The sequence below is a fragment of the Gavialis gangeticus genome, unplaced genomic scaffold, assembly GCF_001723915.1.
Source record: "Gavialis gangeticus isolate Ggan-Ray unplaced genomic scaffold, GavGan_comp1, whole genome shotgun sequence".
Taxonomy (NCBI): domain Eukaryota; kingdom Metazoa; phylum Chordata; order Crocodylia; family Gavialidae; genus Gavialis; species Gavialis gangeticus.
Genome location: NW_017728960.1, coordinates 1,323,110 through 1,337,442, shown reverse-complemented (window position 1 = coordinate 1,337,442; position 14,333 = coordinate 1,323,110). Strand labels below are relative to the sequence as shown.

The 14,333-nt window shown below is 59.4% G+C and overlaps 1 protein-coding gene across 1 annotated transcript; it reads right to left on the bottom strand.

Moving 5' to 3' along the window:
• Positions 1-11,387: 11,387 nt before the first annotated feature.
• ISG20L2 (interferon stimulated exonuclease gene 20 like 2) lies at positions 11,388-14,165 on the bottom strand. Its single transcript, XM_019519774.1, has 4 exons — positions 14,050-14,165; positions 13,065-13,876; positions 11,975-12,175; positions 11,388-11,538 (listed from the first exon to the last, which is right to left on the bottom strand). Exons 2-4 carry the CDS (start codon positions 13,758-13,760, stop codon positions 11,425-11,427), a joined length of 1,011 nt encoding a protein of 336 aa, XP_019375319.1. The 5' UTR covers positions 13,761-13,876; positions 14,050-14,165; the 3' UTR covers positions 11,388-11,424.
• Positions 14,166-14,333: the final 168 nt, after the last annotated feature.

The following is a 14,333-nucleotide window of genomic DNA, read 5'->3' as shown; positions in this document are numbered from 1 at the left end:
GAGCCATGCTCTAGTGCCCCCTGGCATCTGGCCTGAGCCACTACAGGCACGTGACTGTATTTCCTGAATCAAAAGTAAATGTCTGTTCGGTTATTTCTCAGTTTAATTTCTGCAGCTTAGAATAACCTGCAAAGAGTGAATGGATTCATCCTTGGGCCTTTTGACTGTCTGTACTTAGCCCAGGAGGTTCCTTCCAGTCCTCCTCCTCACTTCTCAATGATGCACTTTTTCCCTGCCCCCACCCCCACCTCCCGCCCCTAATTTCTAGGCTGCGATTTTCACAAGCCAAGTTTGGGCCTGGAGTGAATTTTTACTGTCAGGCACGAATCCCCTGAAGAACGGGATTTATAACAAAGCGGGCTGACATAACCTTACCTACAGCATTGCAACAGCGACCCCCAAAAAGTCCAGGGAGGGAAAGTATGATGTTACCCGCGAGCTATTGTGTGCAAGACACTGAGGTTAGAGGCAGACACAGTGAGTGTGGGTGGTCGCATCTTCACCACATTCGACAGGCTTGCAAAACACATGGAGCGGGTGCTGTATTGTGCCTCCCAGCTCACACATTCGATTGCAGCCACTTCTGGGGTGGAACGGGGCAGCAGTTTAACCCTCAGTCGCAAAGACCATGTCCCTGAAACACAGGGGAGGGCTGGAACAGCTGTGCTCCAGCCCTGAACAAGGCACCCCACTGCCTTGAAATGCGGCCAGCTCTGGGGTGGGGCACAGACAGCCACCCCGAGATGCTACAGAACCTGTTTCAAGCAGGAAAGGAACAGGGTCCTAGAGGTAAAGGTGCATTCATTTTAGGGTGGAAAGTAAGGATTGCTCTCAGCAGTTGCGGGGGGTGGGGGGGGAAGAAGGACACAAAGTGATGCAGGCTCCAGGATCCGATGGAAATAGAACAGAGAGAAGGAAGTGAAAGGCTCACCGTGAAGCCGATCATCTCCTGCCTCCCTTCCAGTGCTACAAACCCACCTAAAATGACCCAGTGAAGACTATGAACCTCCTAATATGACCCCCCCCGCCCCCCACACTATCTCTCGCCCCTGCAGTGAAGCAGACAGCAGCTGCCCCACTTGCCAGCTATTGTCTCAGGCTCCCTGCACACTCAGGCCCAGTCACCCAGGGCAGGGGGCCATCTCCAAGGACCCCTTTGCTGTCACAACCTCCGGAGAGTCAGCTGCTGGTTTCTGTTTACAGCACTAACTCTCCCAGAGCTGGAAAGAGAACCCAGGTGTCCTGGTGCTAGCCCCTGCTCTAACCACTAGCCCACCTAACTCCCTCCTGGAGCTGGAAAAAGAACCCAGGAATCCTGAGGGTCAATCCCGGGTGTGGGCAGCATCTTGCTTTGGTGCTAGGTCCCCTGCACCTCCCTGCTTGCTTCTGCTGGGAGCCTGGACAGGGCAGGGAGAGGAGCCCATTGCTGGGAAAGGGAATCCAGCAGGCCCATGAACAAGGGCCAGGCGGGAGTGCACATCTGGAAGGAATTCGGCTGGGCAGGCCTGAGAATCCCTTGTCCCGTCTCCCCCATCTCCATCTTCCCGCTTTGTTTTCCTGGCAGCCCCCGGGCAGGCGGGCGGCTCCGAGACAAACATTCCAGCTTCGCTCTGCAAATAAAGCCAAGCGGCTCTGACGGAGGGGGGTGGGAGGCTGGGCTGGAGACCCACTGGCACCCCGCAAGGCGGGTGCATCTTGCCCCCTTCCCACAGCTGGATGGGGCTCTGAAAACAGTTGGGTTGAGCCTCCCACCTGGTAGCCCCCCCACTCACAGCCAGGACCCTTGGCAATGGGCCATGCACAGAGTTGCTCAGCTCAGCCAGAGACCCTGGCCCCAGACCCCACATCTAATTCCCTGATAAGCACCCCCAAAACCCCTTCCACCCTCTGCCCTGGCTCCCCCCACATCACCCAGCCTGCTCCATCCCTGGGGTAAGCAACCTCCCCACTTAGCCAGCCATCAGCTCTACCCAAAACTCCAAGGGATAAAGCCCCCCACCCTCGACCCATTGCAGACACGAGCTCTAGCAGCAGAAAAGCCTTTTCCCGCAGGCATCACCCCGATGCCTTTATCAGGGCCAATATTAGCATCGCTCGGTCCCCTGAACCGAGACCCTGCTTCAAACCCGCCAGCCCATAACGAGGCGTCGGCTACAAAAACAAGACCACTTTCTCCTTCTGCAAGGAACGACTATGTCCCCCAATGCTTCTTCCTTGACATACTGCAGCCCCCCAAGGACTTCCTCTAATGAAGGGAAGGGAAACCCTAAGCCCCCAAATGCTGATACGACCCAACGAGCCAATTCTCTTTTCCGCAGATGAGTTGAGTTGGGAAATCACAGCCGGCTCCCAGCGCTGTATTATTGTATCTGCCACAAATATTATTGCAGGTGCAGCCCTGAGCATCACCAGGCACGGCGGGGGGCAGGAGCCGGCCCAGACCACGATAGCGAGTCCACGAGGCATTGCGGATGGAGGCTAGGTTATGCTGAGGCAGCGTAGTGCAGCGGTCAGAGCCGCAGGCTGGGACACCGGCATTCAGCGATGGATCTGCCTGTTCCCACTTGTCTCCACTTCCACCCTGTGTCCTGCCTTGCTCATCCCTGAGCTCTCGCTGCATACAGCTGGGGGAGCTTTGCCAGGGGCCAGGGGTCCTGGCTTTGCCAGGGGCTGGAGGTCATAGAGGATTTGGGAGACCAGGGGGATGGCTCTCTGCCACTCTGCTCCCTATCACCCAGGTGCTTCTGGCTGTCCTTGACTAGGGGGCAGGGAGGATGTCACCCTTAGAAATGGAAAAGGAAGAAGACGATACTCCCACTTGGCCCCCCAATGGCTACTGAGATCCCATGAGATCCCCCACTGAGCTCGCGATTTGTGCCTTTCATACAGCTTGATGCCGAAACCCTTGGGCCAGAGGTCTGGGGGTGGCAGGGGCCCAAACAGCCTGGTTCTTGCCTGGGGCTTCGTGTGCAGCAGTGTCCTTCCTCTCTCACATCTCCCTCAGCCACCCCTCCAGGGGCATCCCAGAGGGATTTCAGGCAGCTTGATTCATGCCGGCTGCTGCCCAGCCCAGCCCCTTGCCCATCCAGGAGCAGCCAGCCTGTGCATGGTTTGTGGTTTTGAACAGTCCCCAAGCCGCCTTGTGCTGTGGGAGGGGAGGGAAACGTGGCGCAGCTGGACATACTTGCTATGACCCATCCCGCAGGCTGGGCAATGGGGCCCTGCTGGGTTGTGAGACCCCCATGCAGTGGCGGCACTTCTCACCCCTTCCAGGGCGTGACCGAGACGTCCCCTGCACCACGGGGCCTGATTCTCTGGGTTGCAGCAAGAAAATGCCTTGCAGGGGAGGGGGAAACAGCCGCCAGTGTCTCTCCTGTGCAGGGCATTTTCCCGCTCCCCGGTGCCTGGCTTCTAGGGCAGATCAGGGTATGGCTGGCACTCACCGAGTCCTGGATTGAGACATGACCCTAACCCCTTCAGCTAAAACCACCTTCTCTTCCCACAGCATCCCATCTCCTCCTGCAAGACTCGGCTCCTTTTGCCAGCCCCCAGCTGTCCCCACCAGACCCTTTGCACCCGGGAGCCTGTGCAGGTCAGCAGGTTTGGAGGGGGCAGCTCCCAGAGAAAGACCAAACACAGATCTACCCCAGAACAGAAAGCTGGGGTGCTTTGCAGTTTAAGTTCCTTCCTTCATATCCCCTCAGCCCAAAGCTTTTCTCCCCCCTCCACGTTTTCTCTTTGCCCCTCTCTGCTCCACGCACTGCTGCAGCCTGCTCCAGGGGGCACAGGGTGGGGTAGGAGGGGAAGCTCCCTTGGCCAAAAGGCTACCGGGGTTAGATCGACAGGATGCAGAAGGCTCCAGCCCCTGGCAACTGGAGCTGGGGAAAGGCTTCCCGGCCCCAGCTAGAGGTATTTGATATGGGCTTCTGGCTCAAAACAAGTACAAAGGTCCCCAATTCCTCCCTGCTGGCCCTGGATCCCATGCTGGACCTAGCTGGGGTCAAGGACAAGCCACTGCCTAGGTAAGACCTTCCAGGGATCTCACCCTGGGCACAGAGGCAGAGTCCTTGCTTTGGAGATGCTGCCCAAATGCGGTCCCGCACTACCCACTGACTCACACTGCCAGCAGTCCATAGCTCTGCCCCAGCCCAAGGTCACTGCTTTGCTTATCTTGGCTCCCTGCCCGTGACCCCTTCCCCTGGAAAGGGGCTGGCCCTGCTCTGACCCAGCGCCCCTGCTGCAGAAGGAAAGTGGAGCCTAACACTCCCCTCACTAGAAAGGGCTGGTCCAGCATCTGCAGCCAAGCTGGGGCCGGGGCACCTGGTTCTGATTTGCAAAGGCATAAAAGTTTTAACGACCGGCCATTTATAACCCATATGTAACCCGGCTCCCACGGCCTGGCCAGACACAAAGGGCCCCGTGCTGTCCCCCCCACCCCGGCTGGCCTGGGTACCTTGGGCTTGAACTGTGGCTTCCCCGCTCCTTAGGGCAGAATCACACACACACAAGCACATGCACGCACATGCCTTCACAGGCACAAATGCATACGTGTACACACACACCCTTTACACTGCATGCACATACACATGTGCATGCCCCACCCTTCGCCTGCACACACCAAAACACACACATGCATGCATCCCCCTTCACGCTGCACACGCAGGCACACCCAGACATGCACCCCCCTTCACACAACACACACACACTCTTTGCACTGCATGCACATACACGTGCACCCTCCCTTCAGCTGCACACACCAAAACACACGTGCATACATACACCCACCCCTTCACAGTACACACACATGCCATCACACGTATGCATCCACAGGCGCACATGCACTTTCACAGGTGCACGCGCACATGCACACACGTGTGCATTCACAGACACACGTGCATGCCCACCAGCCTACCTGAAGCCAGAAGACGATGAGCAGTGCCCCCCCCTTGCCTCTCCCCCAGCTTCATGCCCAGCTGTGCCAAGGGCAGACAGTCTCAGTCCCATGGAAGGGAAGGGAGCCCCCGGGCTGCCAGTCTGGGCGATAAGCAGCTGGGGCTGCTGCCTCTGAACCCACGCTGACCTTGGCCCAGAACAAGGGAGCAGCCCCCACCTCTGGCCCTCTCCTTGGCTTCACTCCTCTTCCTCCTTCACTCCCACTTTCCTTTCCCTTCCCCTCACACCCTCTCTGCTCCCAGGCTTCCCCCCCCGCATTAGCAAGAAGCCTCCTGCATCCATCCTGGGGCCCCGTCGGCTGACCCTGGGAGGGAGGCACAAGGCGAGCTGGAGGGATTCCTGGTACAAAGGCCCTGCTGCCCATCATTCATGGCCCTGCTGGGGTCCATCTCCTGGGAGCCTTGGCCCCACCGTGACATCGAACAGGGGGGACCCACTCCCATGACCCCTGGGAGACGTACAGCCCTGAGCGCAGGCTGGCCAGTGAGGGTGCTCTGAGAGCGCACGGTCCTGTCCTGCCCCGAGCCAGCCAGCCATCGCCCTGACACCCGCTTCTACAACTTCCTGTTTCCCTAACGAGGCAGGAAGTCATTACTGCTATTTAATGACGGCTCTGTGATCATGGGGAAGACCCACCAGAGCCCAGGGAATGCAGGGCCCGGGGCACGCGCAGCACACGGAGGAGGACGCGGGCACATGCCTGGCACAGGGTCCCCTCTGCCTTGCTGCAGTGCAGACCATGCGACAAACAAGGCCATGCCTGTCTGGGGCAGTCAGTGGCTCCTTGGGGACAGGGTGGGAAAGGGACTCACTCCAGAGCACCCAGAAGAATTGAATCCAGGTGTCTGGGGCACCAGAGAGCCAGGGCTCTGTAGCTGCAGCAAGCCCAGGACCCCCACGGGCCCATCCTTATCATGCTGCTTTCAGTCCACGTCCATCAGCCCATCAGCAAGGCCGGGGCCAGGGCTGCTCCAGCCCCATCAGGAGGGGGTGGGCTGTGGGATGGGGTGGGCACACGGATGCTTCCAGCGCCCCGCTCTGAGCTCAGCGAGCCCAGCCCTGTGAGCCGCTGCAGCCTGCAATCCCATCCACTCCATCTCCAAGCCCTTCTGGGGCTTTACCCCCAACTATAACTTGGGGCTCCCAGCACTTCCTTGCCCTGCTCCAGGAGGGCTGCAACAGGGATCTCAGTGCCTGCAGTGGTCCAGAGACAGTCAGCAGTACCTGCTTGGCACAGGGCAAAGCCATGATGCCATGATTCCCCTGGGGGAAAGCCAAGATGTGCAGGGACTTGCCTGCAGTCATGGGGGGAGTCAGTGGCAAAGACCCCAGAACTCCTGCATCTATTTAGACCTCTAAGATTAGGGAGCAGCTCCCCTGCCAGAGGTTGTGGCTACCTCTTGTGGGGGGCTTGTATCCTGCCAGTACTCCTCCAGGGTGGGATTGAAACCCTCCGAGAGCCCAGGGCTTCTCTCCTTCCTGGATACTTCCACATGCCTTCCCTGAAACGTCCTCTACTTCTAACTGCCCCCTCCACCCGCCAGCTCAGCTTTGGCAGATGGGTCCTTTCCGATGGTTCAGACACTTCTGGGCCCCATCCATTCTCCGCCCAATTTGTGTCTCCATCCTCCTGCAAAGAAGGTCAAACATCTGGCTGGTTCGCAATGGTGACCACAAATAGGTCCCAGACCAGCGAGGCCCAGGCTTCCTTCAGGGGGACAGGAGGTTTGCATCAACTCGAAACTGAACCCCAGTCCATCAGGGTGAAGGACAGAGACGAGGAGTGAATCTGATTTGCCTTCCCCCAGGTGCTGCAGGTCCCAGGCCTGGGATCTTTCAAACAAAAGTCTTAACAATATGATCACGAAATGCGGCTGCCTCTGGGTGGGGCCGAGCAGCTGGTTATTAGCCATGCTGGGAGGTGATTCATTCACCAAAGAATGGCAGCTGCTTGCATGCAGCCTGCCTGGAGACTGCCAACTTAGCCATGAAATGCAGCCACCTCTGGGGTGGAACAAATGGAACAAGATATTAGGAGTCAACCCACGGCAGTTGCTTGCAGATGAAGCTTTGTGCCACCCCTCCGCAGCATGGCTGGTGCTCCCAGGCCTTGCAGAGACCCCTGCTACAGCATCCAAGCCCCCCACCCAGCCCCCTGTATACCTTCCCTTGTGCCTCTGCAGAACTGGAAACCTGGGGGCTAATGCACCCCTGGCTGGGAATGTGGCTCCAGGGCTGTTCATCTGCACAGGCAGTTGTGGACATGGACCCCCCAGCTCAGTCCCTCATGCGGGGCTTCCCCGGCAGCCGTGCTTGGAGCCGGGCCCCAGTGCAGAGGCTCTGCCAAGTGGAGCAGGAGCCTCAATTAGGGCTGACATGTTAACGAGCTATGTGATGATAACCCCTAGCTCTCTGCTGGATTGGACCCAGCCCCCCTCCTGCCCGGGCTCCAGCTTGGTTTCATGAGCCGGGAGGGGCCTATTGTTCTTGGCTGTGGGCTGGGGAATGCAATTGCTAACAGATCTGCAGAGGGGAGGGGAAGGGGCCAGATCCGCACAGCCCCGGGGCTGCTCTTAGCAGCACCCTGCATCGTGGCTGGGACCCAAGCCCAGAGGGGGAGTCGGGGTCCAAGCTGTGGACAGAAGGGGGTTGCAGCAGCTCTAGGCTCCCCAGGTGCTTTGCACTCAGGTGCAAGGGCTTGGCAGGATGACGGAGCTTAGCAGCCAGGGTGTATAGCATGGAGACAGGGACCCCCTTCCCCCACCCCACCAGGGGCTCAGGGCCAGCTGCTCCATCTGTCACACAGCAAGGGGGCTGGGGAGCCCTAGCTCTGGACATGGCCCAGCTACACAGCAAGAAGTGCCCCCAGATGCAAGGAAACCCCAGACTCCAAGCGCAGCAGCCTCCTGGAGTCTCCCATCCTGGCCTGGTGGACAGATCCGTTCCCCCACTGGGTTTTAATTGCAGGTATTAAAGTGCTTGGCAATTAGAGCAATCACTGCGTTTCCTGGGAGGTATTGCGGGGGGCAGAGGAGCCCTGCCTTGGTAGTCAGCCTCTGTTACCACCTCCCCACATGCCCCCGGGAAGGTCACCAGTGGTCACCGTCTCTGGACGGTGGGAGGCTCCATCAGGCCTCTGATGTTGCCCCTCTTGGCCCCTTATGGACAGTATAGCCACCCTCAGAGAGATCGGGGGGGCAGGGGCTGGCTCAGGATATGGCCTGGGGCAGAGCTGGGGATGAGAAAGCACCCACTCAGGGCAGCAGCCCCCCCCTGCCAGCCCTTTGCACCCAAGGGATCATCCCAGCAAGGGAGGGAAATACTTTGCTGTAGAGGGAAACGGAGGCACGCAAACACAACTTGAGGCTGGCAATGCATTGCATGGAGTTGGCAGCAGCCCCCACAGCCCAAAATAGCACCCGAGTTCTGTCCCCCTGCCCAGTCTTACCCCAGCAGACCCCCCCTTATTGCCCCCTCTCAGGGCCAGAACCCAGGAGTCCTGGCTCCCAGCCTTCCCCCCATGTGCTGCACCCCCTGCTCAGCTAATAACACAGCCCTGCTCTGCTCCAACTCCCCAGGGCACCTGGCACCCAGAGCTCATGTTCCCCTGGGTAGCACCCCCCGGGGCCCACCACCCTGGCATCTGGGCACACAAAGAGAAGTGAACTCACCCTGCCCAGCAGCAGCCTCGCCCTTTCCTTCCTGGAGTGAGTGGAAGCAGAGTAGGCAAGGACCCCAGCTAAACAATTCACCATGGGCCAGGCTAATGAGCTGTGCTAATTACCTTGCCCCAGATGGGTGGGACAGAGCTACCCTAGGGACAAGGAGGCAGCTGGTGCAGAGGAAGTGGGGAAGAGTGAGGGCATCAGGGGATGGTGCCAGGCATCTGGAAGCACCACAGGGTCTGCTGGCAGCCAGGACTCCCGGGTTCTCCATCCAGCTGCTGGAAGCCGCCTGGTCCTGCCCAGCCACAGACACCACCTGGCCAGGGGAGCCCAGCCCAGCCCCAGAACCCCACAGCTGTGCTGAGACCCCCTCCCAGGTCTCCCACCACACATACCAGCCAATGGGTCCAGCAGAAGGGAGCTATTGCCAGGATTTGCTGGGGCCTGGAAACCCTGGGCTGCCAGCCCCCACACTGCCCCTGTACTGACCCTGCCGAGCTGCTTCCCAACATCAAGGGGACCCAGATGCGACCAAGATGTGGGAACTGTTGCAGCCCCCTCACCAGAGCCTGCTCAGCTTCAGCTGTCAGTGGCAGTGGAGGAGAGAGCGGCACAGCCCAGCTCCAGGCAGCAGCTGCTTCTCCCCCCTTCTGCACCCACCAGCCCCACATCAAGCTTTGCTGGCCCAGCCCCACCTGGCCAGAATGGAGCAAGTTGATGATCGAGGCCAGACCCAGGCCTGGGGGAGAGGGAGGAGACAGCAAAAGCTGGTACTGGGTTAGCATAGAAGCTGCAGCAGCGACGCCCTGGCTGAGATCAGGGCCCTCAGTTGTGCCAGGTGCTGCAGAGACCTTTCAGTGTCTCCTTGCCCAGTGCCTCAGGTTGACAGATGGGAGCTGCCCCCCATCTAGCCAAGCTAGGGGAGCCCTGGAAACCTCTTTGGGTATGGTTTGTACCCATTACACAGCTTGGCCCTACTACTGGGCCTGTGGTGCCCTCTGGTGGCAAAGGATGGCGAAATCCAGGACCATGTCTGCTCAGTCCAAGGCAGAGCTGAGAGGCCAGCAGGGATCCAGCCACTCAGACGTCTGGATAATGCAGGACGGTGGAGGCCTTTCCCAGGGACCTGCAGGGGTGGGTGCTCAGCATGAAGGGGGCAACTGCCAGAAAAGGGGGCTTAACACCAGTCCCTTTTCAGGCATCTCCAGCTCAGTCACCCCCAAACAACCAGATGGCTTGCAGGTCTCTGGTCCCTGCCATGCCAAAACAAGAACAGCCAGCCCGTGGCTGGAACCGCATTGAAGGTAGAGTCATGGTGGCCATGAGGAAAGTCCTGGAGCTCAACAGGTGCCGCCCCCATAGAGCATATGGAGACAGAGGGGTTCCCTCAGGCAGGTCCTTTAATGGTTTTCAACATGATGTGGGTCCCTGTCAGACACTTCAGTGCTACACAGAAGCAAACAGTTGGTGGCTGCTGGTGTCAAATAAGGGGGAGATGCCCCCCATTCCAGAAGAAGCCTGTGCTCGGAGCTGCATGTGGATGGGGAAAGCTGAGCTGCTCCCCCACCTCCAATTCTCTCTGAGCTCCATGGCACAGACTGTACGATAGCACCTGGGCAAGTCACTGTCCCACAGCCAGTGTCACCCCCAGCTTCTCTCTGCTTATGGCACTTGCAGGGGGGACTAACAGTGCAAGGGGACCTGGCCCTTGAAGGCAGGACGGCACTGAGCCCAATTCAGGATTACCTCTGAGCACCATGTCAATTATATCTTACCATGCCTGGGAGGCCAGTCAGTATCACGTCCCCCAGCGGGGAAACTGAGGCACAGAGCGATGAAATGTCCTGCCCCAAGGCCACGCATGGGACCAGGTTCTGTGCTGGCAGTCCCCAGTGTAAATCAGGAGTAACTCCACTGGAGTCAATGGAGATGATGACCATCCATGTGAGACATCAGGCCCAGACTCAGCGGGGTAGCAGAGGAGGAGCAGAGCCACTCTCCTAGGGCTGAAGCTGCTGCTCCAGACACCAGGCCCTACTCTGTCCAGGCCCCAGACAGGGCATGCCCCATTTGGGGCAATGTCCCCTGCCCAGTTCCTCGGACCCAGCCAGCTGAGCCAGTCCAGAGCCCCAGCCCATCAGACTGAGATGTGCCATTAATCCCTTGCAGAAGCAAAGTGGGGCAGGGGGCAGAAGCTGGTATCAGCTGGCTCTGGGGTCCAGACATGGGTTCCCAGGCTCAGCCTGATTCTGACCTCAGCAGCATGGGTAGAGCTAGCCTGTCACATGGGGGGTTTCAGCTGGCCACCCACATTGACGGGGCTGCCCCAGCAGATGGGGGCACCACAGGTGGGCTGTTCCCTTTCACCTCTGTGAGGAGGTGGGTGCAGCAGGCAAAAGGCATCCAGGCCCCTGGTCTGGGAACCAGGGGAAGCCAGGCACTTGAGCACAGCTCTGGGGCTGTCCAACAAGCCCTGAAGATGTCCCTGGCAGTGGGAGAGCGGCAGCCCCCTGGAGAGCCAGGTCATGGGACACACTGGGGCCAAGCCTGGCTGCCCTGGCTCAGAGGTAGAGGGTTCCCCTACCCCACCCCATCCCCAGCATGGGGCGAAGACAAGGGCACCTGGAGAGGCACACTGAGTGGCAACCGGCAAGTGGGTGTTCCCTCCCAGACACCTGCTGCACCAGGGACCCTGGCCAGGACCCCTAGCATACTGCTGCTCTGCCATTGTTCCCCCTCCACAGGGTGGGAGCAGCTCTTTATTCCTAACCCTGCTACTCCCTCTCTGAGGCTGGCTCCATATGAGTCACTCCTGCTGCCTGCTCAACGCCAGGTGCTTCTCCCACTCGGTCTCAATCACCTTGTACAGCTCCATGGTGGCCCTGGCATCTTCCACTGAAGAATGCCCATCCCTGCCAACCTGCCAGGAACCAAAAAGCCCAGGGTTAGGACCAGGGTGGCGTGGCTGCATAACACCCCAGCCTGCCTACAGCTCCGAGCCTATGGCAACACCCAGCTCCCCACTGTCACGGGCAGAGCTGGGAATGGAACCCAGGTGTCCTGAGTCTCAGCCCAGTTGCACAGGACCGCAAGGCCCACCAAGAAGACTTGGAGTGGTATCTAGCAGCACCTCCCAAGCACACAATGGACAGCACATCCCTGTGTTCCAGGTCCCCCTCTCCCTTGGTTCTGGGAAGAAGCCGGGCTTCACAGCAGCACAGTTCTGGGGTGCCTCCCGGCGGCTGATGCTCAGACCCACAGGGAGCCCAGCAGGAGCTGGGCCGGCAAGGGAAGGGACAGGGGAAATGATGAGCCTGGACTGCCCAGAAGGCAGCAGCTGGGCTAGATATGGGTACCTGGATGTCGCGGTGCAGCAGCTGCTTGGTGAGGCGCTTCAGTGAGGCAGTCTCGTGCTCAGGAAAGCCAGCACGGCGGTTCAGGAGTGGGATCTGAGCTGTGTCCCGTGTTGCCACCTTGGGGTGGAAGTACTTGAGGGCTTTGAAGTCATTGTGGATGGCATGTCCCACCACCACCTTCCCTGCGAGCAGCTTCAGGATCTGGGGGTGGAGACAGAGCTCAGAGAGGGGAGGTGCCAGCAGCTGGGGTTCCCTTGGGGAACCCTAAATGCCCCTGGAGTCACCATCATTTAAATATTACAAGATCCTGAACAAAAGCCCCGCCCCTCCACTGTGCGAGGAGAAGTGTTGTGGTCCTCTCCAGTGGGCATTTAGCATGATCAGAGGCAGAGAATCTACAGCATGCACATGGAGCCCAGTGAGCACGGGACTTGGCTTCGTCATCACCTTCTCTGGGGCTAGGCCTAGTGAGAACCAGCCTCAGCTACAGGCCTGGCTTGCAGAGACATTAAGCACACACCTCCCACTGAAGTCCACATCTAGGGCCTACAAAGATGAGTCTCCCCGGCCTCCGTTATCCCAGTGACAGAAGGCCCCAAGCTCAGAGCAGAGCTGGAGGCTGCAGATATAGCTCCTGCTCCCCTCAGTTCACACACAGGGCTGACAAGCCAAGCCCTACTGCAGACAAGACACTGCCTAGGATTATACGCGGTGTCTCCAGAGCTGCCCCCAGCTTTCTACATTCCAGCCCCTGCTGTGGGAGTTCTATTCCCCTAACACATGGGATGGCACAAGAGGCTATAACAAGTGTATTTAGGACAGGGGTTGCAAAGGAATCAGAGAGCACACGGAGGCTTCTGGCAGCTTTGTGCAGCTCCACCAGAGCCAAGAGCACCCAGGAAAACCCCAGCTCCTGGCTTGACATCCAGCAGAGCTGGCAGCGAGGTGCAAGGGTGTCTGCACCCCTTCAACCAGGTCCCCTGAAGAGATTCCCTGCTGCTGAAGGGCTTTGGGATGGACTGGACAGAGTGTGTCCCTCCACTGCAAGCCTGTACCAGCCCCCAGCCCTCGCCCTGCCCTGGGCACTCGCCTCCTTCTGGGCCGTTTTGAAGGGGATGGCATTCTTCATATGGTGCTTCCGGATGCCGCTCCACCGGGTGCGGTAGTTAGTGATGGGCTCGATGGGCCTGATGTACTTGTCATACACCACATCGCCATGGTAGTTGACGATGCTGCACCGGGCCAGGTCACTGGTCCGCCCGCCAGGGCCCGTACCCACCATCTCACAGTCAATGGCCACCAGCTTACTGGATTTGCTTGAGACAGGGGCTGCGGGCAGACCACTGTCATACTCGCTCAGCAGGGCTTCTCTGTGCATGTCGGCCAGGGACTTTATTGATCCTGCCACCTTCTTCACTTTGGAGGGGAAGCAGGTCAGCTGGGAGCTGGAGTCCATGGCCCCGCCAACCTGGACAACACGACACGCATCCTTCCCTTTGGGGAGTGTCCTGGGTGCATGGGAAAAGCCATTGGTATGGAAGGAGTCGTGGTCTGTCCCCGCCTCCGCTGGCCGCTTCTTCCTGGGTTGCCCCTGGTGGGAGACGTGCCCTTTGGGTGCAGGGTGTGGCTGCTGCTGTGGTGCGGGCAGCTGCTTCTTCTTGAGGAAGCCTTTTCGCTCCAGGAACCGGCGCCGCCTCACAAAGCGCTGGTGCTTCTGGTTGCCGTCTGACCGCTTCTTGGAGGCCTCATGGAGGCTGAAGTCCACGTTGATGATGAAGCCCGACATGGCGGGTGCTAGCAGGAAGCAGCAGGTGGGCAGAGGGGCTGGAAGCGGTCACGTGTCTTCAACATATCACATCCCCTGGCCCCCGCACAACATGCAATGGACGCTCTCGGCCTCACCTGCATTTGGACACAAAAGCCAGGGATGAGCACAGCATAGAGATGAGCCCCCAGAGGGGCAGAGACACCTCTTGGAGGTCCCCTTGCTCTCCTGGCCCCAGAAACACAGGGTTTAGCTTGGGGCCAAACCTTACTGGGCACCGTGGAGGCTCGGGGCAGCTTTGAGCCGGTACCTGGGAAAGAGGAAGTGGATGCCGACATTTCCCTTTCTCAGGGAAGCCACAGACCGAAGCCCAAATGGGGAAGGGAAGTGGGGGCAGGGAACGCCTGCTGCTGTCACCTGAGGGGGAGGCCAGAAAGAGGCGCTCACAACCCGGCAGCTGGGCCCAAGCACAGCCGTTACGCTGCTCCCCCCCAACATCCCCCCACCCCACAAAGCCACTGCTGATACCCTGCCCCCCAAGGGAGACCCTCCCTACTGCTCCCTCCCCCATCCGCCCAGTTCTTGCGCCCCTAT